Here is a 25,547-nt window from a genome sequence, read left to right on the forward strand (position 1 = left end):
ATATATGGTGGGCTCCTGAAGAAGTAAATTCAGAGACTGACATCTCTGTGAATGGAAACAGGTAGTGAATATCATTAATACTCTATTGCTTTCTATAACTACAGATATTTGTTACTGAAAACAACCATCACTTCTAAAAACGTAAACAATTACTGTATTAAAAACATTTTAAAGGATGCCTTTTTATTTATGTGTCTCTGTGTGTTTCTGTATGCCCTCATGTCATGATTGTAAGGGTACCCACGGAGGCCAGAACCCCTGGAACAGGAGATCTACACAGTTGTGAGCTGCCTGATACTGGCACTGGGAATCAAACTCAGGTCCTCTGAAAGAGCAGTAAGTGCTTTAAACTGCTGAGCCATCTCTCTAGACCCTCAAAACCACTTTTAAGTTTTCAAATAAATGTCAAAAGAATGGAAAATCATGTGTATTAGACACCATTATTTATTTTCAGTTGACTGACTTTAACTAAGCCATTTGGTAACTCCCTATTCTCCAATGGCAAAGCTTCTTACTGGTGAGGGTGCCATGCCCAACATATGCACTAAAGAAGACCTGACTTAGGCTTTCCACTGAAGATAAATGGTCCAAGGGCCAGGATAAAAGAGATTTATACTGGTTTCGCTCCACAGATTCAAATGTCATCAATGTCTTTTGGCACTATGAGGAAATTCACATGGCCTAATGGCTCTATCTCAAGATGTCTGTGTCCATAATCACCCTTGTCCCCAGAAGGTCAACTGAACATTGGACCTCACAGATCACCTGCTGAATTTCTGGGAGAGCTCAGAATGGCAGTGCATAAAAAAAAAAAAAAATTAACTCTTAAGTTATCAAGTGTCAATTATAAACATAATTGCAAAGAAAAATGCAGAATAGTAATCTTAGAACTATCCAGTTAACTTGAAAACGGAGTTCTGAAGGAAATACACTACAATATCAACTGTAAAACACATATTTTACTCATATAGTCACAGTGTAAACAGACTTCTTACATATGATAGAAATAAAACTATGCAAAAAAATTACATGTAAGGACTTTAAAATGAAATTACTTTGGTAACACATAAAAAGTACTATAATATAATCCAAAAAAAGACTATAAAAATGATCCTAAATATATTAGAAATCTATAAAGGCACATAAATTATAAACTTATTAGGAATTAGGAAGACTTCAACAAGAAATATTTTGTGGAATATTGAAGGTGCTTCATGATGTATACAGAAAAATGTGAAAAATATGTATATTAATTAGAGCAAATATGAAACATTTATATATGGATAATTTATAATTCATATGGGACAGTAATGAGAGCTTCTGTTTATCAAAAACACATACACAAATAGTATATAAGATACTAGTCTTGAGCTGCTCTCTTTACAACTCTGAAACCTGGACAATAAAAAAAATATTTTTAGAACTATTTTAGGAGATGGTGAGATGACTCCGAGAGTCAAAGCACTTGATGTACAAGCCTGATGACCCGAGTTGCATCCCTAGACCCCATAAAAGAGGAAGAAGAAAACAGACTTCACAAAACTGTCTTCTCACCTCTCAACCCACACACACACACACACACACACACACGGCTAAAGATGACTTATAGCACCAGCACCACAAACTGGGCTTTGCAAAGACTGAAGAAGTAAACAGCCCAGGAGATTAATCCCAGCTGGATCACGCATCAAGCTACAAACTGAAACCTGCCTTTCAGAAGCTCAGCTTTATTCAATAACAATTAGCATATTCTGATGGAAATTTAAAAATAAACAGATTTATAGAAGATCCTGTGAAGTACTATGCAACATTATTATAATCATACAATCCTAAAATGAGGATGAAGATTAAACGATAAAAAACACATGACTACAATGAGAGTACTTCATATTCTCCAAATTATCTATTTATATGTTAACTATTTAATGACTTGGCACTCACTATTTTTAAAAAACCTAATATATAAGAAAAGAGATAAATCTAACTGTACACTAACAGAAGAAAAGGAAAAAAAATTAATATGACAGCATTTGTAAATACAACCAATCTTACTTATTATTAAATTATAGAACCAATTTAGTGATGTGGATAAAAAAGAGACTATCTGTACTCGGAAAATATATACTACTGACTAAATATGGGGCTTTGAAGTAATAAGGGTGGCGGGGCCACTTCCCCAGCACCCCAGCCGCCCGCTCAGCTAGCTTATGCCCCAAAATAATTACACAGACACTGTATTCTTTTAAGCACTGCTTGGCCCTTTAGCTCTAGTTCTTACAGGCTAATTCTCACATCCCGATCAACCCATCTCTAACAATCTGTGAGAACCGGTCTTACTGGGAAGATTCTAGCCTAGTCCATCCTGGGTTGGAGCTTCATGCCGGGAGCGGGGCATGGCGTCTCTCTCAGGCGTCTTCTAGCCTATGTCCATACTGGGTCGGAGCTTCATCCCGGGAGCGGGGCATGGCGTCTCTCTCAGGCGTCTGCTCCCGAGAGGAGAGCTGTGTAGTCTCTGACCTCACTTCCTCTTCCTCCCAGCGTTCTGTTCTGTTTACTCCTCCCACCTATCCTCTAACCAATAAAATGGGCCAGGGCAGTGCCTTTATTAGCCAATGACCTTCCCCCATCAGGGCTTCATCAAGCTATTTCAATGCTTTGTGCTAAACCTTCTATACAGTGAGAAAAATAGTTCACAGAGCCAACAATTACGCCAGTTAATATACTGGAAGCTTCTAGAAAAGTATCTAGTATATGTAATGCTAAGCATACTAATTCAAAAAGTACAAGCCACTACAGAAAAGAGATTTATTTTTTCTTACAATTTTATTATTATATTTTTTAAATATTTTTTCAGGCTGGTAGTGGCACATGCCTTTAACCCCAGCTCTGGGAAGCAGAGGAAGGCAGATCTCTATCAAGTTTGAGGTCAGCCTGGTCTACATCATGAGTTCCAAGCTAGTCAAGGCTACATGGTGATGCCTTGACTCAAAATAGACAGATGACACACAGATAATGGATGGACAGACGGAAGGATGGATGAGTGACAGATCTAAATAAAATGTTTTACTGAAGGCTGTAGAAATGGTTTCGTGATTAAGAGCACTTTTCACTCTTAAACAGCAGGGTTTGATTCACCACACCTACATGGTAACTCATAATCATCTGTAACTCCAGTTCTAAGGGATTAGTCACCCTTTTCTTACTTCTGTGGGCACCAGGCATGCATGTCGTTCAGACTCAGACTTGAAGACAAAACAGTCACACACATAAAATACGCAAACCTCGTGTATGGTGGAAGCTGTACATGCGCCACAGCACACGTGTAGAGATCAAAGGATGGCGCTACTGAGTCAGTTCTCTCCTTTCCCCATTGTTGTGCCATTCTCTAGCTCAGGAGAATGTTCAAACGTGAAAAAGAATCAGACAATTTCTACCATCTAACTAAAAAGTACTTGCTGCCATACACACAATTTTTTGAGTAATAAAGTTTAGCCATTCCTTGGTATCAACAATAGACTAGTTCTTAAGACTCTCACGAATACCAAAGCCTGTAGACAGACAAATCCCTTATAAAAACAGGGTGGAATTTGTACATTGTCTATGTATATCTTGTGTGTAACTTAAAAGTTCTCTAAGTCACAATGCCTGAATGCTGTTGTATGTGGTTGTCATGCAATACTGTTCAGGAGAATGATAAGAGAAAAAGGCTACAATTGTTCAGTACAATTACTTCTTGTTGAGTATTTTTAACTCTTGGTTGCTTAAATTCACAAACACAAAACCCACAAACATAAATGAATAGGGGCATACATATCTTGAAAATTTAAAACTAATTAATATAAAATATTTGCTAGACTAATAACTGTTTATACCCACCTGCCAAGTATAATCCTTTATAACTTCTGAAGGCATAGGGATTACAAGAAGATTCTGAAGAATAAAAGCAGCCTGAAAATTAAAAACACAAAATGTCAATACTGCCATCTTGTTGTCATCTTTGAAATAACCAACTGCTGTAACTAAATAACAGAGATTGCAGTTAGTCTGTTATACACGCTAAAAGGGCTTCACGAGATCTCATACACCGCAGTTCTTGTTAGCTGATGACTGAACTAGGTAATGAGCATATAGTATATAGTATATATATTATAGTATAGTATAATATATATATGTCATTAGAAAATATATTTTTTACTATTTCAAAATATAGTTTCATACAGAAAAATGATTAGTATAAACCATTCTAGAATCATTTAAAAAACATAGTATCTTTACATCCCTTCCTAGGGTTACACACAGAGGGGCAAACACTGCCTTCTCCCTCCTCAATTGTCTCCTCTCTCATACAAACTATTCTTGAAGCACAAAGGTCCAATTTTACCTATCAGAATACAAGATGACAGAATGAAATAATCATACAAATATAAGACTTGATTTTCATTTAATGAAAGATTATGATATAATTATAATGAAAGAATAACAAGAATTTGTAAAATTCTAAGAGTAAAATGTCCATCAATCTTCACTGAAGTCAATTTTAAAAGCTTGAAATTAGGGGCTGGAGAGATGGCTCAGAGGTTAAGAGCATTGCCTGCTCTTCCAAAAGGTCCTGAGTTCAATTCCCAGCAACCACATGGCGGCTCACAACCATCTGTAATGGGGTCTAGTGCCCTCCTCTGACCTGCAGGCATACACACAGACAGAATATTGTATGCATAATAAATAAATAAATAAATAGTTTGAAATTAATGAAGAAAAAAAAATCCATAGATGTAAGAAGTACCACTTGAAATTATGACAGCAACAACTAACAAGAAAACTGGCTTTATTCATTTGCCACTGGATATTGGTTAGTGGTGGTCCAAGAGCTGCTGATTTCTTCAGAAACCTCTGAGAACTATTTGCTCTCATTTTTAAAGCTATTGGTACAAATTATCACTTTGACAGTAGCAGCAATAAGAAGAAACCACCAACTGGAGCTGACAAGATGGCTCAATGGGTAGAGGCAGCTGTGGCTCAGAGACCTGGTGACAAAAGTTTGCTTCCTAGAACCCACAAGATAGCAAAAGAAGTGACTTTGGAGATTTGTCCTCTGGTGTTCACAGGCACATACATGCACAAATAAAAGACATAAACAAGTAAATAATTTTAAGAATGCGAATTATATTGGTGTTTATTTTCTTCCCACATTATTGACATATATGTGAAATGTTATTTTCAAAATACTTTTTTATTAATAAAGGTTTATAAGCACTAAAGACCTATACATGTTGAGTAAAAACAACTCTTTTCTATAAATTACTTTTCAATGTCCACATTAAAATATATCAGCAAGAGGGCTCATCTGGTAAGGGCATGTACTGCCAAGGCTGAATTGTAACCCAGATGGAAACAGAGGGCTGGCTCTGGAAAGCTGTCCTCTGACCTCTACAGTGCAACATGTGATTGCACAAGCATACCGCATATGCATGCACACTGATGCAAAATAAATAAATATTTAATACAAAATGTAAAATAGTCTGCCTTAATTTTATCAGAATAAATGCCTTGAATTTTCACTAAGAATTAATAACTTTTCATTTAAATATTTTGTAAGCAAAATAAATAATGGTTTTTGATCAGTCCACCCTGCTAAATGGCAAGCCAAGTGAGGTTTACCGCAATAGGCTTCTATGACACAAAGGCTGGCGGGATTAGGGTGCTAGCACAGACATACCTCCCGGCGTACCATACTGCATTCAGACTGATCAAGAAGAATGTTCACCACAGTTCCCCAGAGTCCACCAGAAATATTCTGACAACTGTTTGCCAAGGCCACACAGCCAGTTTCAATAGTAGTCAGTGCTGATCCCAGTCCCAGTGAGGTGAATCTCACCTGTCACGTAAAGACAGAGATATCAAATCCATGGATACTCTTTCAGAGCATGAGGTCATTCTTCTGGTAAAAGGAAGTGTTAGAACTCTATAAATGTGACATTGGTTTTACATTCCTACATACTACACGACACTCAGAAAAAGTGTCCTACACATCTGTGAATATGGCACTGACTTCACATTCCTATATACTAAAGGACACACAAAAACAGGGTCTTACATGTGTGTGAATACAGCCTTGGCTTTACATTCCTACATATTAAAGACACACAGAAAGGGTGTCCTACATGTGGGTGAACTGACTTTACAGAAATTCTGTATCAAGGTTGGGTAAAAAAAAATTAATGGCCTAAAAAAAAAAAAGTAGACTATAACCAATTGTCAAATGAGGGTAAACTAAATAGGCATAAGTAAGCACTAAAGCAATTATAATTTACAAGGTTTTTTTTTTCAAGAAAAAGGAGAAGATATGTGATTATATTTACTGAACATGATTACATTTCTTTCTAGGGCATGCAGTGCTTTCTCAAAAGTTATTTTAGGAAAAAGACATTCCAAAGAAGCTTAATTTGGCACAATAATGGTAGTCATAACATAACTGCTATTTAAGTAATAGTTTGGTGAATTTATGAATTTTGACCTAAAAAGTACATTTTCAGTGACAATTACAGGATAAAAATAACATAGTCATAAAATAGTCAAGTAATAAGTCTAAGTACAAAGCTCCTAAAACTATACCAAGTTCAGATCAAGTAACAGTTCTACAAATCAAGATCTACTATTTCTTACTCAGTATCACTGAATAAATGACTAAAGCTACACTATAATATGAATTTTGTATTAAAATAGCACTTAAGTATTACTAGGTTTTTAAAATGAAGTGGGATAGCTGCCTTAGCAAAAAGAGATAAGATGTCTTTCTCCATGTGCCTGCAACAAGAAAAGGAAAATGAACACATAATAAGAAGGCAGCCATCCATACAGTGGGGAAGAACCTCCCAAAAAGCCAACTGTGGATCTTTGGGTGCTTGGGCAAAAACATAAGAAAAGAGATTGCTGCTTTTTCATTTGTTTTTTGAGCCAGGCCTTCTCTGTATTTTTGGAATCTGTGCTGGAACTGGCTCTTGTTCAGGCTGGCCTCGAACTCACAGAGATCTGCTTCTTCCTCCCAAGTGCTGGGATTAAAGGCATGCACCGCCACCACCACCTAGCAAAATTGCTGCTTTTGAAAGCAATCATTCTGTGGTATTTATTATGGCAACCCGAAAACATTACAACAGATTTTTTTTTCCTTTACCCAGAATAGGAACTATATACTGAAACCTACCCAAACACAAAAGTGATTTCCGAAGTACACGATGGGTTAGAGTCTAAAAGACTGGAAGTTCATATCAGGAAGATCAGCTACAAGGATGACTATGGTGTGATATCAGAAGGAAATGAGAATATGTTACTAGAAATACAGTATGAAAGAAGGGTGCTTCTTATAAGATGGTACTTTGATTTGGACAAACAACCATCAAAGGCTTGTGGGTTAAATGTGTGGCCCCCGTCCATAGAACCGCTGGCAGGAGATAGAACTGTTTTAAGGAGAGGGAAGTTAGAAGTCTTCTAATCATATTGTAGCAAGTCCAAAAAAAAAAAAAAAAGAAATATTGAAACCCTGGCCCTTCTACTTTTTCTCTTTCTGCTGCCCAGCTGCTAAAAGGTGAGCACCTGTGCTTCCATAAGATTCCACACAGACACTGCCACAGGATTAAAAGCAACGAGTCTGACTGTCTATGGACTGAAACTTTCAAAACTGAGTAAAACAAACCTTGACTTTCTTTTTAAGTTGTTTTACTCTGGCATTTGTTATAGTTATGGAAAGCTGCTTTACACACAGAGAAGTAAAAGTGATCTAATTGTCTTCAAGTGTTAAGTATTTTGTGAGCAATGAAATTGTACACATAGCTGAAAATATTTCATACACTCAGCAAAGTGTTGAGTTATAAATTCCTCCTGGGTGCTTACAGAAAAATGCAAAGAAAACATGATTGAATGAACAATTAACAATACACTTTTAAAAAAGAACAATTATGGACAATTAAGAAAATTCTCAGATAACTATGTACAAAATGAGAGTGTGTGTTCTGGAAAGACCACAGAGCTATGACTGAATACTGTTCCATGAAGAGATGACTCTTGAGACATTATAGCAGGAGCCAAAAAGGAGATGAGACTGGATCAGCAATGCCAATGCCAATGTGAATGGCAGGGAATGGGAAAGAGAACTGGAATGGCTGGAAGATTGTCGGGCTTGGGTTCTATAGGCAATATGTGCCATCACTCTTGAAAGAGAATAATGATCCCAATGTAATACAGAGATCTTCAGGTTTGCCGCTCATACCTTAGGCTTGGAAGCAAGAATGTTTCTCCTCAGTTTCTAAGGCGATGGCTGCCTTTATAATTCCACTGGGCTAGAATAGTCTAGTCGAGTTCCTCAGGGACAGTGGTGTTGTCCTTAGCCACAACAGCACAGTTGGAGCCCAAGGAGAGAGCCTAAAGAGGTCAGGCTACCTGTTGGTAACTAGGCAAAATACCTAAACAAACAGGGGAAGCCTGGTGTTTGGTTCATGTTAGTACTTTTGCCAGATGTTAGCTAGCTGAAAAAAGCCTTTAGGCTCTACAGATTACACCCTATGCTATCTCTCAGGGTAAATTACAAGCAGTAAATTTTTTGCTTCAATAGACTGGAGGAGAAATAAGTACAAAGTGTTAAGGAAATGTTTTAAGGTTAATGTGAGGAGCTTGGGACAGCACTACCTATCTGCTGGCAAAGTGAATTCAGGACACTCTGCCTCTCTCTCTAAGAGCTGTGGTTCAACAACTTCAGACACGCAGTAATTCTTGTCCTTAGCATCTGTGAATATCCCAATGGAGATCTCTTTGCCTGGATACCAACACTGACAAACTGTCTGCCAAAGAAGATAATTGTAGGAGGGAAGACTTTTAAGTTCAGACAAAGATCTGGTTGACAGAATATGGGTATTGACTGTGATTACTTTCTTGCCGGAATCACACATTGCTGGGACAAGTCATCTAATATACCAATGCACAGAGGAAATTGTGTCCAGGAATTGATTAATGCACTGCTGGGGTTTGGGGGATAAATCCCACCATAGGGGAGCACTATGGCTTCACAGGGGATTTACAATAAGAACAGTGACTATTGGTAAAGCAAATACTCCCACTGCCTTGTATTCGGGCCTCCTCCATCAGAATGAGTGATCCTGGCGGATAAACTGGGTAAGCTTCAAGATTTGTCAGCTAAATTCTCACTGCATAATCCTAAGGACCACAGTAGCTACCCACCGAGTGGTAAGAAAGTAGGGCTGAGAACATTCCTCTAGCGGGCACTGTAACCCACAGTATAAGATAAAGGGCTTTGGTGTTAAGTGCTCATTTAAGTGCTTCCTCAGCATATACACTTGCTTTGAAACTTCATTTCTTCCATTCCTATTTCTCCCCTTGGGAACAGGCCTTGGATATGAGACTAGAACCCTATGACTAGTCTACACTCAGATAGAGATACATAATTTTTGTGTTTCAGTCTCCTAGCTGAGTTGAGAATAAATTCTTTCCTCAGAATGAAATATATGGATTCTCATCTATTTTTATTTAGATAATATTCAAAGCAAACTTTGAACTTCACAATTTAAAGTTGATACTGCAGTGGGTTAGGATTGTTTTGTTTTTATTTTGGGGGTGTTTTTTTTAATTTGTTTACAGAGATTAATGTACTTACTCGAAAAGATAAGGATACAGATTTTAATGGAAGAGAGATGGAAAGTTAAGTTGAAAATTTTCCCCACAAATCTCAGTGGAAACTTTAATTTCCAATGTGACCTGTTTGGAAATACAGCTTCCTCAAGATAATCAAGATGAAATGAACTCTTAACAATGATGCCCTACCCACAACCAAACTTGTGACTTCCTGACAAATATATAGTAAAAATCCTATGGATATTCTGCAAAAAGACAGGCATATGTCAACAAAAATAAGAGCCTTCTCCAGAGCGCAACTATGCTGGTACACAACCATGTACTTTCAGCCACCAAAACTATAAGGCAAGAAGTTCTCTTACTACAATAACCCAGTCAAGAGAGTTTTGTTATGGCAGCCTGAGTGAAGAGAGACATCAAATAAAACATAAGCTGTATCAATCACAATAACCCACATTACTATATATCTATTTTATTTCAGTTGTTTTTCAATCTGGAATTCACAAACTTGATATTCCTCTATACTGACCTCTGGGTCTCGATCAACCCATAAGGGAATTAGCCAGGCCAACCCCTGCTGAGTAGGAGCATCTTCTTCACTGTGACTACCCAAAGGCAAAAACCAAAGTGGCATCCACTCCTAGAATGAAAACCAAGGACAGAGTACTTCAAGTAAGTTTGGAGAACTTATTTTAACTAAAATTTTGAAGATCAAAATGTAAGAATATATTTTTGGCCAAAATAAAGCAAAAAAAAATCTTGGCTTTCCTTAAAACAATTTTTCAACAGAGCCTTTTCTCCCGTGACTTAGCCAAAAACAAAAGAAACAAAACAAAACAAAAAAGGCGTTTTCTAATTAATGATTTCAGCCAAAATTAATTTTTAAATAAATTGAGACACATGTAACTTTCAAGAAATGTTATAACCCTAAATAATCATTGTCTTAAAGATTTTACTTTCATCCTTTGTGTGTGTATGACACATGTGTGCAGGTGCCTGGATGTAGGGATAAGTCCAGCCCCTTAGGGGGCGTGTTTGCCTCGGGCTAATGTTTACCTATAAATCTGGCGAGCACGCTTGCAGCCCTCGCTTCTGCTTTCCTGGTCTCCGCTGGTTCTGTAAGTCTATTTCCCCATTAAAGCTGTATATATTTTTACAATCTGTCTGCATTCATTTGGCACCCAACGTGGCGCGGAACAAAAAGCAGGCCTGCAGCTCCCACAACACCTGCAGACAAGACCCCCGTATCCCCTGGAACTGCAATTATATGTGGCTGTGAGTCACTCATTGTGGGTGCTGAGAACAAACTCAGGTCCCCTGGAAGGGCAGCTAGCACTCTTCACCACTGAGTCATCTCTCCAGCACCCACCCCGAAGCAAATAATTCTTGTTGTATTACTTACAAGTCAAAAATAATATTGTCACGTGGCAAGCTCAGAGGCTTGAAATGTATTAGACATAGTCCATCAAGCAATAGTTCAGATGATGACAGCTTGTGTTTTTCTTACCGAGCCTGGTGCCTGGGACATCATCTCATGGGACAAATGAAGTAAGCAAAGAACTGTGCTCTTCGTAACACCTTTGCCCATAAAGGACATAGCATTTCCTCCACGTTCCACATAAAACGAAGTAATGACCTAGAAAGGAATTTTATGGTGGTTTAACACTTAAGGGTGTATAACAGCGAGTATCTTTCTCATAACTTAGCTAATCAAATATTAGCCACATAAATTTGTAACAGTCCTATTAATTAAACAGTAACTACAGTAGCACATTTTACCATAGCTAAAAAATGTTTTAAATGTTTTCAACTTTGGGATTTGTTTGAAGAATATTTATTTAGTATCTTACCAAACATTTTTTAAATTTACAATATAAATATAGTATTTCTAAGTGCTGTAGCATTTTTAATCAAAATTTTTTAAAAATGTAGTTAAAAAGTATATGCAAAATTACTAGTTCTACAAAGCTCTCTGACTACCAGGGTTATGCTAAACTTTACTAAATTCAAATAGAAAGTTTCTTTACTTCTTAGTGATCTTACTTATTACTTCAAACACTGGTCCTCATTTGTTTCTTCTCCACACAGCAGAGAGCTCTGACACTTCTCCAACAGGAACAACACGGTAGCATTTCTCTTGTGAAGAAACACTCTTAACTTAGCAACTGAATCAGGAAAGTCCTGATGTTTGACTTAGAAAACACTCTCAAATATGTGCCAATTGTTTCAGAGAATTTCTGTATGGATCATGTATTGTTCCCCAAACAGAACCCGATTATTTAGCTAATACACTTGTATGAAATTATCATATATTTCTGATAGTAAACACTTTATAGCATGGAGTAATTAAAGAGAAAGATTCTACTATATCCTTTTGGTATGTATGTGTATTTAAGAAACACTGTATTTTATTAAGGAGGCTACAGTAAATTTGTACTGAATTTTATACTACTTCTGAAATTATTTTTAGCACGTTCAAGTCTTTCTTTAAAAATAGAAGATAGTTATAGGGAAAAACAAACTGTAGATAACAATCACTGTGCTAAGCATTTAAATAGCCACTGAAGAGTAAAAATAAAAAACAAGGATTATATGTTGAATAATAATGGTATATTAAGCTCCTATAGGTAAATGGTAATAGACCAGCAAACAATATTTGTCACATAGCTATGAGGAAAAGAAGGCTTATTAAAGGACGGAAGGAAGCAAGTTAAACCTTAAACTCTATGTACTGATTGCTATCCACAAAAGATAGGCACTGAAAAGTTTTCTGAGTGAACAGCCAAATCTAACAGAAAATCTAAAAAAAAAAAAGAGAGAGAGAGAGAGAACAGAAATAACACTCAAAATATAAGATTATCAAAATTCTTAACATAGATATGGGTTTTTAACACTCTGGTTTAAAAAATGAGGGCAAAAAGTTGGATGGGTAGAGAAGGAGTGGGAGGAAGTTTGGGGACTGAGCAAACAGGATCAAAATACACTGTATAAAATCCTAAACAATAAAAAGATTGAAAGCATAAAAATAAAAGAAAATATATCTAGGTATTAAAAAAACACAATAATCTTAGAAGTACATAGCCAACTTCTAATAGTGAAAGTGCATAAGAATCCACTCCTGACAGTTCCATGAAGACTCTTTTTAGGCTTCCAAATTCCAGAATAATCTCAGAAAATTCTGCTAAGAAGTCTGTCAACTGGACATGTGCACACATGCAAGACTACCAGTACCACAGAAAAGATCAGAGAAGATGATGGTTCCTTCCTTTATAACACTAACAAACATTACCACTGGTGAGATAATGTATAAAAACTGGAGAGGGCTGGAGAGATGTCTCAGAGGTTAAGAGCACTGGCTGCTCTTCCAGAGGTCCTGAGTTCAGTTCCCAGCAACCACATGGTGGCTCACAACATCTATAATGAGAACTGGTGTCCTCTTCTGACCTGCAGGCATAATGTAGACAGAACACTGCAGACATAATAAATAAATGAATCTTTAAAAAAATGGAGAAAGTATAATTTATTTATTTATTTTTATTTTCGAGACAGGGTTTCTCTGTAGCTTTTTGGTTCCTGTCCTGGAACTAGCTCTTCTAGACCAGGCTGGCCTCGAACTCACAGAGATCCGCCTGCCTCTGCCTCCCAAGTGCTGGGATTAAAGGCGTGCGCTACCACCGCCCGGCTGAGAAAGTATAATTTATGTCTGAATGGCAGGAACTATAGATGCAGCAGATAATTAAGAAATGAATAATAGATATGATTTTGAAAACTTAGATGAAAAATTTTAATTCTGAAAAAATATGCTAATACAAACATAAAAAATTCTAATTACATAATTATAGATCTACTAAAAAGTCAAATCAACATAATCTTCCCAAATAGAACAATCCAGGCCTGAATAATTTCATAAACAAAATCTATCAATAAGTGAAGAATTAAAACCATTAGATTAGAAACTGGAAACAAGGTAGATGAGTACAGAGAGTGAATAAATAAAAATTAAATTTTCATAAATCAATATAAATGAGAAAAAAATTTTTAAATATATGTATATAACATCCTCATTTTCACCACAAGGCAATAATGCTCACAGCAACACAAACATCAAAACACTAAATGTAATTCATTGTTGTAGTATGTAGATTATGATAAAAAATTTCAAACCCCCGCCTACAAGCAACCAAATGAATAAATGTCCTAAGAATATTGTTGAAAGAAACCAATCCAAACAAATGGTTCCATTTTCACATTAAAAAGTTCAGAAAATATTTTGTACACAGACATGAGTTACATAGTGAAACTATCAAGAATGAAGAAGAAGAGAAAAAAGAGTACAAAGAACCAAAAGCCTTTGGGGAAGGTTTCCAAAATGAACATGCTTGATGTTGCCAGAATTGTCAGCTAGGTTATATTGGGAGACTTGAGGGCAATCAAGTGGGTTTTAATTATGTATTAACTCACTGGGACAGTTGTTTAATTTTGTGTATTTTCCAGTTATATATTATATTTCACAATTTACACATTTTAAGCAGGACTGGTTAGATGGTTTAGAAGGTAAAGGTGATTGCTACCAAGCTTGGTGAACCCAGGAAAGAAAGGACTGCTCTAAGTTCCCGATGGTCACACCTGTGCTGTGGCATGCGTGACCCCCACCCCATCCTGCCCCAACACCCAGAGAAAGTGAAAAACAAAACGTTAGCAAGCTAAATGAAATAAGTGAAAAAACAAATCGCTTCCATAAAGAGACTTAGGATAATTCTTAGTTTTTCTTCAAAATGAAAATATGCATAAATAAGCTCACATTTGTTTAAAAATATTAAAACATTTTACCATTATAAGTTACACATTTACTGTACTATAATCTATCCTAAATATAACAATATAAACTGCATTTGTTCCTGACATGGAAATAAGAAAAATGATCAATAAACAGTATCTAGGTGCTAGAGCTGCCATTCTAACTTACCTCCAGGAGGCCAGACAAGTACTTCCCACAAATCTCAAGTGGCTTTGAGAGAGGAGAGTGTGCACTCCACCCAGGGACAGCAGTGAGGTGAGCCATCCCCCCTAAGGTCCGTTCCAAGGCAGGCAAGCCATAGAAATGAGGAGCATCTGTAACTCGGAGGCACTGGAGCAGCTTCAGAGACAGCTGGGTTTGGAAGACGTAAAAAAGTTCCAAGCATTTCCTAGTCATAGAAAAGGAGGAAAACCACAGTCAGGGGCAGGGTGCTGTCTTGGCTGCTGAGGTTTCTGATGGTGCACTACATTAGAAATGTATGAATTAGGCAAGACAGTAGAAAATATTCCTTGAGAAATTAAGATTTTTCAAAGGACTCATAGAAAAGGTATCAACAAAGGTAAGGCAGGAGAAATAAAATAACAAGCATGCTGAAAATAATATGTAAGTAGATATTAGCACTGCCACCCTAGAAAGCCAAAATTTAAAAATACACATTTCATGAATTTAACTTGCATATATTAATATTGCACTTAAATCACTGTCATAAAAGTATTTTCATTTAGTTAAAATTCACCTTTTCCCCCCAAAATCTAAACATATAAGCAAAACTGTCATAAATAGAACATTTTCTACTAAAGAACAAATTCATAAAATTAAGTGCCAAGGCATGCATTCAGAAATATAATCCTAGATTTAAAACCTTATATAACAAATTACTAAATGAAGCCTAAAATTTTTTCAATATTACTCTAAAGGATATGTTAAATAAACAGAAAGGGATGATAAATACCACCAGAAATAGATGGCACAATGCTTTATTAATCTTGAATTTCCTTAAGGCTAATGAGAAAGGAACAACAGCTGCAGAGAGATATTGGACAATAGAAAAATGTTCTGAATTAACACAGCTGGTATACTTCAAGGATGTATTGACCTCAGAAAGGAAACCAGAAGATGTGCTATGCTAGGGAAGAGGTTTTTCTCTTGTTTCCACAGAATAAAAGTTAAGGATACCATCAAAATTAATCAAGATTCGGCTCGAAAAGGAGAAACTTCTGGATATAGAAAAATGGCAGCTCATACAAAGAGGTGACAATCCTACAAGCTGTAAGAAAATCTCATAAGGGTTGGGGCAGTTTTCTGTTCTTGTCTTTGCAGGAAAATACCTATCTTCAAAAACTAAAGAGACCATGGACATCTAGATGCCTAAAGAGAAAAGAGAGCTAACCAGAAAGAATCACCAAGCCAAAGCGGGGGAAAATCTGACCTATGATACCAACATTCTCTGCAGGGTAAAAATCTCACTACCTAAATATACATATCTCCTTACTTCTCAATATAATGTTAGTCCTAACTCACTTAAAAATCAAAGCTGGCTTTAAAGTTGAACTGTGGCTATCTTCTTTTCTAAATCCAATCATGTTGTTAAAAGAAAAACTCAAATAATACTGCTATGAACATAGTTGAACAAATGCTCCTGTCATATTATATGGCATCTCTTGGGTATATTCCCAGGAGTGGTATTGCAGGGTCCAGGGGTAGGTTGATCCCGAATTTCCTGAGAAACCAAAACACAGATTTCCAAAGTGGTTGCACAAGATTGCATTCCCACCAGCAATGTGTTCAACTATGTTCATAGCAGTATTATTTGTAATAGCCAGAACCTGGAAACAACCTAGATGCCCTTCAATGGAAGAATGGATGAAGAAAGTGTGGAATATCTACACATTAGAGTACTACGCTGCGGTAAAAAACAATGACTTCTCGAATTTTGCATGCAAATGGATGGAAATAGAAAACACTATCCTGAGTGAGAACCTTCATCTGGTGATGGATGGAGATAGAGACAGAGACCCACACTGGAGCACTGGACTGAGCTCCCAAGGTCCCAATGAGGAGCAGAAGGAGGGAGAACATGAGCAAAGAAGTCAGGACCACGAGGGGTGCACCCACCCACTGAGACAGTGGAGCTGATCTATTGGGAGCTCACCAAGGCCAGCTGGACTGTGATTGAAAAAGCATGGGATAAAACTGGACTCTCTGAACATGGCGAACAATGAGGGCTGATGAGAAGCCAAGGACAATGGCACGGGGTTTTGATCCTACGTAATGTGCTGGCTTTGTGGGAGCCTAGCCAGTTTGGATGTTCACCTTCCTAGATATGGACGGAGTGGGGAGGACCTAGGACTTACCACAGGGCAGAAAACCCTGACTGCTCTTTGGACTGGAGAGGGAGGGGGAGAAGAGTGGGGGGGAGGGGGAGAAGGGTGGGAGGACGGGGAGAAGGGTGGGAGGATGGGGAGGGAAATGGGAGGCTGGGAGGAGGTGGAAACTTGTTTTTTTTTTTCTTTTTCTCCTTTTCTCAATAAAAAAAAAAGTTAAAAAAAAAAAAAAGAAAAATTCAAGAGTTTCTGTCTCACATCAGGATAGCCACCTGGTACAGGACAGAAGGAAAATAAAAATCTAGGGACTAAGGTTATCAAAACTCTGTTTTCAAAATTCTACTACTCCCCATACAGATTTTCATCTTTACGGTGCTTTACTTTGAATATATGTCTATCAAAATTCAAACTTTTTGTTTTGATATAAATAATGTTTAACAATTCCACCTGGTTCATAATGATGCCATTCAGCTGATAGCACCACTTAAAACCGGCTTTGGATTACAAACTGCTCAGAATAATTTCAAGGTGGTTAGCTGAGATTCTCCAGCCTAACAGACTACCTTAGCCAGGACTTGAGACAAGTCCTGCACTTTCCCATTACCCACAAACTAGACAAAAAAAATGATACAGCTACCTAGTCCAGGGCTTACAAATAACCCAAATGTTTCCTTTTAGGATCCCCTAAAGATACTGTTTTCCCCAGATAGCAGATAGTAAATTTAAGAATACAACGCCCACATTTCCAAGAGGTGGGGTGGGTGGGTTTTGGTCATTCAATGGAATCTCTCTCTCTCTCTCTCTCTCTCTCTTTCTCTCTCTAAATTGCAGGAAAATACCAATCCTCAAAAACTAAAGAGACCAGGTAAGAGTGAAAAGGACATTCTTAAGACTAAGCTTTAAACCTATGAGACTTATGGAATTTCCAGGTAGACTGTGACATATTAAACTAAATTAGACAAAACCAAGTGTTATTCACTGGTAAAGAACTATTTGTTTCCTGCTAAGGAGAAAAGCAACTTCTAAGAGTCAAAAGTCCTCTATGTTGACCATGGTATGAGAACAAAGGAAAATAATTTCATTTTTCCTCTAACACATATGCATTCATGTCTAGTATATTAAAGAAGATCAAGAAATTACAACCAGGCTCTACCGGAAACACAAACAGATTAAGCCTATCTGATGAATACCTCTTAATTTAAAGAATACAGAGTCTAAGAAGTCTTAGAAATAGAAGAAATGTTTGTTTTATATAAATGAAACCAAATGGCAAAGAACACAAATGGTACCTGTCCGTGACTGTCATGAAAACCAGCAACAAGGAACTGAGAAGAGCAATCAATTCTTTCTGCAGCTGCTGTCTGACTGCAGCCCGGACGTGATCTGTTTCTTCTTGTGCCTGTGTCTCTGTCAGAACCAGCAGGTCTAATAGTGGGCTTGGATTCTAAAAACATAAACATTTTAAAATATGCTTATTCTCTGATTGATATGTGTTGCTTCCTATTAGTTTTTTGTTGGTGTGTTAATATCCAACCAGTAAAACTGGCAGACCTAAGCTTTAACTGCATTCATAAAGACATTCTAAATTCAACATGGTCTTAATGCATTATGTCAACAAGAAAATGGATCCATTACAAAGAATTGAGGGGAACAAATGAGAACAAAATCAAACCAGTGAAATCTGGAAGGGAAGAGCACTTAGCTCCAACCATCCTCTTTATCTCTGTGACTAGAAATAGAAATCGAATTATAATGTGTTTTACACAAAACTGACACTAAGTGAAAGGCCACTATCCAAACATTGCCCTTACTTACTGATCACCATCTTTCTTTACAACTTGTTTTGATGGCTGACTGTTCCTCAACCATGACTTATAACTCTGTATGGATACTCACTAATTTACAGTTTTCCTTAATGGCAAACAAAGAGTGTGCCCACCTCTGATTATGTCTCATATAAAAACTGTAAAAAAAAAAAAAAAGGCACACTGTGAGGGCTAATGTTAACCTGTAAGCCCGTCTTGACCAAGGACAGATAACTTCCTGGAAAGCATGGGGTTGTAGTTTATGTAAGAATGTAAGATAACAAGCCACACATTTTCATTTTGGTGAACAAGGTTGTTGCCCCAGCACAGGATGTGCTTGATCACACATAGGTGGGAAATATGTAGGCAGGAAGTTTGTCAGGGTGTGTGCTTGCCCCTGATTGGACAAAAGCTGGAAGTATGTAGCCTTGTGGGTTTGGCTTTTATGAGTACCTGACTTGTCTAATTCAGTGCTATTCTCAGGGAACCCTGGGTATGTACCTGGCCCATGCCCATCGTCCTGACCAGTATTAATAGACCATGCTTAAATTAGACAAAATTAAAAAAAATAAAAACTGTAAGCCAAGAAGTTACTAAGACAAATCACTGTAATAAGTTTGAATTTTCCATATAATCCAGGGGTGGTGGTGGAGGGTACTTATCAATATGACTATGTAGGACCTGAAAAATCCTACAATATATGTCCCTGTTGAGATGTTGAGAATTATTTGTGCTATAGTATTTGGCAATATGATAGGTTAAGAAGTGAATCAAATTTTCACTTTGCAAAACTTGTCCTGTTTATCAACTAAAAACCTATCATTGAAGATATTAAGGGGATTATTTCTAACAATACTGAGATCAGAAAACATTATAAGATGCTAGACAGCAGCATGGCTGGACATACATTAATCTCTTTGGTGTTGCAAAGACCATGACAAAGAGGGAAAAGACAAGATTCCATTTAACTTTCTGAGAAACTGTATTAGTTTTCACATCTATCATACAAATAGGTAACCGATAGAAAAAGAAGGTATATCCTTTGAATGCGGAGCAAGAGGCATCACACTCCAGATCTAGTTAATACTCCATTCTTAGCATTGTGTCACATAACTAGTGCATATAATAAAATACAAACTGATCAAATCTAAATGTAGCTACTGCTCTTACTAAATTCATTAAAAGAACTCAACTAAAAATGCCTGTATTGCATCTAATAAAAAGAAATAAAGTGAAAAAAAACTTCAAATCATTTATATTACAAAGTATGTTGATACTATGTCATTCAGATAGTTATGTCTAAAAATAATATCAGGGGAAACTTTGGGAAAGACCTGAAGGTTTGCCTTCTTCTAACTTGTATTATTATGCTTTATATGTAAGCAATGCTTTTTTTCAAGCTCTTTATTTTATCTTGAGAAAAAAATACCCATGAAACAATTCAAATTACCTAAAACAAAGATGACAAATCAGATTTTCTCATATGAATAAAAGAATCAGGGCATACAATTAAGTTATGTTAATAAATCAATATATTTTCTATAGTATCATAGCCCAAAGGGTGACTCACACTTAATATGACAAGTGACTTCCATAAATACTTAGAAAGTGAAGAACCTATTCATATTAAGATTCTAAGTTGTCTGTGCAAACAGGAAACATTTATACTGATGTACAAGTAAAAATTAAACAGAAATTGCTGATTGCCATGCCAATATTAAGAATGTCTCCACAGATGCATGTATTTGATAACTTAGTCATCAGGGAGCGGAACTACTTGAGAGGGATTAGGAGGTGTGGCCTCATGGAGTAGTTGTGACCTACTCAGAGGAAGTGTGTCACTAGAGTGGCCTTTGAGGTGTCAAAAGCTCAAGCCAGTCATCACTCTCTTGTACTGCTCCTTGTGAATTTGGATGTAAAACTATCAGCACCATGATGTCTGCCTGAATCTCACTATGATCCCTGCATACTAATAATGGACAAAATCTCTAAAACTGTAAGCCAGCCCCAATTGAATGTTTTCTTTCATAAGAGTTGCCATGGTAATGATATCTCTTCACAGCAACAGAACACTGACTTTTGGCATTTTGCTATTTTTCTTTACACTCAAAAACTTAAAAGCAACACACTGTTGCTTAAAACACCAAATGTTTATGCCATAGAATATAAAGAAACAGAGCTAGTTAGTTCAACTAAAAGTTTCATCCCTGCTGACAAAGTTCTGGGAGGAGCTATAAGAAAAGTAATCATTTAAAGGTCTTGGAGAGAGCAGGGATACAAGGAACATACCTAAACATAATAAAGGCAATTAAGAGCAAGTCAACAGTCAACATCAAACTAAATGGAGAGAAACTCAAAACAATCCCACTGAAAATGGAAACAAGACACGGTTGTCCACTCTCTCCATACCTATTCGATATAGTACTTTAGATTCTCGCTAGAGCAATAAGACAACAAAAGGAAATCAAGGAGATACAAATCAGAAAAGAAGAAATCAAACTCTCACTATTTGCTGATGATCTGATAGCTTACATAAGCCATCCCAAAAATTTCACTCACATGCACATTCATACACATGCTTGTTCTTTTCATTGTTTATTTTGGTTTTAGTGTTTTTTAGAAGAAAGAATATGAAGTTAGGTGGGTATGGAGGTGAGGGACAATCTGGGAGTGGTTAAGGGACAGAGAAAACATAATAAAAATATAGTCTGAGGGGGGCTGAAGAGATGGCTCAGTGGTTAAGAGCACTGACTGCTCCTCCAGAGGACCCGGGTTCAATTCCCAGCACCCACATGGCAGCTCACAGCTGTCTGTAGCTCCAGTTCAAGAGAATCTGACATCGTTATACCAATGTGCATGAAATGAAGTTAAATAAAGTTTTTTAAAAAAAATATATAGTCTGAAATTCCCAAAAAATATATAAAAACTTTTAAAAATATACTAACATTAAAAAATTAAAATATTAAAATATAACCAAAAAATCTCAAAAACAGAACTGGATTTATTAAAAACCAAGATGCAAGCTGTTTCATCCTATGAAATGTCCATTATAAACCAGAGTCAATGATATCTCAAAGGTCATATTCCACTAAGCATTCAACACTAGGTAAGAAGTATTTTACTAAGCACATGTTATAAAAACACTATCCTTTCCAATATAAGTAGTTTCTTCAAGTAAGTTCCTTCCCAATCCAAAAATTTAAATTCTTTGAACATACTTACATGCCTAAGAAGTAACTCTAGAATCCAGTGTAAAAGTCCTATTGATGGATTTTTTCTTTGTTCCTTTATTAACTTATTCAAAAAATGTATAATATCTATCAGCAGTTTCTCATCTTCAGTGCAAGCAGGAGGTACTTGTAAAAACCTGTATTTTAGAAAAAGAGAATAATTATGATTTCTAGCTCTTCGTAAAGTACACGTCATCACTGTTTATCAGATATGTATAGTCAACACAAGCACATATTTTCTAAGATAGAACTCTAGATGCTTATATAGGGTACTGGGAGATGCACAGATGAAGGAAAGCCATCGACCCCCGAAACTTCAGCCATGGTAGAGAAAACATGATAAAGGTAGTGATGAAAGCAAATGAAGTGAAAAGTGAGTCGCTAAGGGAAAAAATGCATACTCCACTGGAGCTGATGCTCAGTGGTAAAGCATTTGCCTCCCATGTATGGAACTCCAGGTTTACCCAGTCCTTACAAAATTAAAATAGAAACTTAAGGAAAAGTGCCAAGGGGGATGCCCTCCACTTCTCATTTTCAAACTGGCAGTGTCAGGCTTCTCTGATAAGACTAAGATTTTCCTGGGTGGTGGTGGGGCAGGCCTTTAATTGCAGCACTAGGAATCAGAGGCAAAGGAAGGTGGATCTCTGTGAGTTCAAGGCCAGCCCAGCCTAGGCAACCTAGTTCTAGAACAGCTAGACCCTGTTACACAGAGAAACCCTGTCTCAAATTCCACCCCCCCCCCAAAAAAGAATTACGATTTCAAATCCACATCTGACTGATTAGTAAGATCAAGGTAGCAAAGGAAGGGAGGGAGGGAGGGAGGGAGGGAGGGAGGGACGGACGCGCGCGCGCGCGCGCACACACACACACACACACACACACACACACACACACCCCTTTCAAAGAAGTTATAGATTTTTGCAACAGCCTGAAAGAAGGCTTAGAAGAATCTCTGAATTCAGAGTAACAGACACCAAAGCAACATTCTGAGATTCTTAAACAAACACTGGTGAAAGATTGTTAGAAGGTTGTTAGACAATAAAATTCTTTTGTAGGGGAGAAAAAAGCTTGGAAAATCATTTTTAAAAAGGTGATTGGGAAGAGAAGTGAGATTCGGCAACACTGGTAATAGCTTATTTAAAAACACCCACAGGAGCTTTATCAAGAGTGTAAAATAGTAAGAAGTGTGTCACACAGCATCCACTATGCACTGGCCTTTGGCCACAGTTTTAAAAAAACCTGTTTCCAAAACCTCCAGAGCTCCATTTTTAAAATGAGAAAATTCAGGCAAAGATATGGTTAGGTAATTTTTCAGGATCATGTGACTACTACATTAGAACATAAATGCCAATGTAAGCAGTCCAACACCATGACAAAGCTAGTTATGCATATTTGCTGTAATACGGTGATTGCTACACACATTTTCATCGACAATGTCTACTTTGAGAAGATGGTATTCAGTTGAAAAAAAAGAAAAACAAAAACACCAAACCTTGGTTTAAAGGAATACAGATTAGAAAACTATTTTTTTAAAAGACAGCATGAAGAAATGACTCTAATAAAATAAAATGTCAAAGTCATAAAAATTTCAAAACATCATCCATGATATCCAACAAAATCATAAAACTGTATCAGCTCCCATATCCCTCAAGGCCACATGAGATTTCCGTCTTTCTGATGTTCAAAGATACTCTTTCCTAATGGGAGGCCTTCATCCCTTTGCCTGGCATCTGTCCTCTTTCTACCTGCTTAACACTATTATTTCCTAACTTTAGCTTCTTCCCATGAAACACTTGTCCCCTGCTGTTGAGATTAGAAACTCTTTCATCCAGTCTCCCCCTTGGGAGCAGTCCTACCTTGGCAACACTATCTGCTGCCTTTCCCGAGAGTTCCACGACAGCAGGGGACATGTTTGTTTTACTTACAATAAAATTTCCTAAAAAAGCTTAGTACCTAGTAGGTAAACAAAGGTTTGCTAAATACGCCAGGGGGAAAAAAGATAACATTCTTTATTCTTTGTTTACTCCTTTAAACATCACTACTTTCCTTTTAAAAGCCATCATATCATGGAAGAATGAACAAAAAAATCTAAATAACACTGAGAGCAAATGAGGATAAAAATTAGAGAAGAAATTGTATTTGAATAACTGGAGAGATGTCACATGCAAATACAGTTAGAATTAATTCTGAGTAAGTTTAAAGGACATACTGGTAGGTATAATTACAAAGTAACAATTCAAAACAAGAGCTTAAGGTCAAAGTCCAAAAATGGAACAGTCATTCTTTAAAAGGCTCACACTGATTGCATGGCTACTTAACAAAGAATAAGAAGGGAACTCACCGGGAACATGGCAAGACAAAATTCTTCTCTGTGGACTCTGACACTCCCCAGTCTGCATTAGACTCCTAATACCAAAATCTGCAATTGCTCAAGTCCTTTCTGTAGCACTGCTTTGTATTTACAAAAAACCTGAGGATAACCTCCCATGAGCATTAAATTACCTCCACATTATTTTGACTACCCAACACTATGTAATTATTATGCAGACATGCAGTTGTTGCAATGTATTGTTTAGGAAACAGCAGGATAGAAAAACATCTTTTCATCACAGATGCTTCCTTTAGAGGAACTGTTTATTTATATGTTTGCATGTGCACAATGGTGTACAGGTGACCAGTAAGACTGATAAGGGAATGATATCTCCATACACTAAAATTATATGCAATTCTAAACCATACAATGTGGATGCTGGTAATGAGCTCCGGTCCCTTCCAAGAGCAGCACTTATTTTTAGTATTTCAATCCACAGTTTGTTGAATGCACGGATATAGCACACCATCCTGCCCGTGTAGGGGAAAATATCATCATAAAAATGTGACACTCACATATAGTTACTGTTACTGTACAATTTAACTATACTAGAGGCTTCCATTGCTACATTAGAGAGCTTCTGCTTCAGTGTGATATAAAATACATGTACAGTTTTAACGCACAAAAGAAAATCTACTGTCTACAATGAAGCCAAGATATATTAATGCCTTTGTCATTTAATTTTCTGACAATTAGAATATACCAAATTTATAAACTGCAAAGTTTATATATTCTTTAGTTGGTGTATGTAAAAGGAGTAGTCTGACAAAACAGAGTACAAAAGTGCTTTGTTCATCAGTTTTCCTACTATACTATCCCCACTGTAAGAGGCTGTGAAAAGTTGTACCGTGTAGCACATGATACAAAAATGCTTCCATAAAAGATCCATTATAAATAACCACAAGAGCAGAGACAACAGCAAAATGTAAAGCAATTAAAAAGTGACATTTTTCACATTTGTTACTTTTACTTTTCATATAATTTAATTCATATATTAACAATATGAAATTATAGTTCATTTAGTTATTTTTTTCATATAACTAATTTGAAAATACCATAAACCAAGCCATCAACCATTCAGCAAAGCTATCTCACTAGCTGGTTTGGCATACCACTGGAGAGGCTTAGTTATTATTACAACCCTAAACAATGAACTAGAGAAGTTCAAATTTACAAACTCATATGACCTATTATTTTGAAAATGATACACTGTGTCTATTAAGAAAATTACACATTTACACTACTCATGTGCACAATGAAATAAAAAAACTGCTTGCAGGGAGGGCTTCTCAGTCTTGTTTCAAATGTAGTCATCTGCTACCAGTTCAACATCTGAAATTTATATAGAATCTTTTAGTAACTCTCAAAAGACAGTCACAT

General features: G+C 36.7%; 1 protein-coding gene across 1 annotated transcript in view; it reads right to left on the reverse strand.

The window, feature by feature from the left end:
- The window catches only part of Rttn (rotatin), a 134,740-nt gene that overhangs the window by 49,283 nt on the left and 59,910 nt on the right, over nt 1-25,547 (reverse strand). Inside the window, exons 26-32 of the mRNA XM_041640834.1 lie at nt 21,789-21,933; nt 18,051-18,205; nt 14,606-14,825; nt 11,147-11,275; nt 10,169-10,279; nt 5,717-5,875; nt 3,877-3,948 (exon numbers count right to left, since the gene is read on the reverse strand). Coding sequence (XP_041496768.1) covers nt 3,877-3,948; nt 5,717-5,875; nt 10,169-10,279; nt 11,147-11,275; nt 14,606-14,825; nt 18,051-18,205; nt 21,789-21,933 — 991 coding nt within the window. The remainder of the gene's footprint in view (nt 1-3,876; nt 3,949-5,716; nt 5,876-10,168; nt 10,280-11,146; nt 11,276-14,605; nt 14,826-18,050; nt 18,206-21,788; nt 21,934-25,547) is intronic.

Source organism: Microtus oregoni, unplaced genomic scaffold (assembly GCF_018167655.1).
Source record: "Microtus oregoni isolate MIOR12 unplaced genomic scaffold, Mior012 000065F_ref0000479, whole genome shotgun sequence".
Lineage (NCBI taxonomy): Eukaryota > Metazoa > Chordata > Mammalia > Rodentia > Cricetidae > Microtus > Microtus oregoni.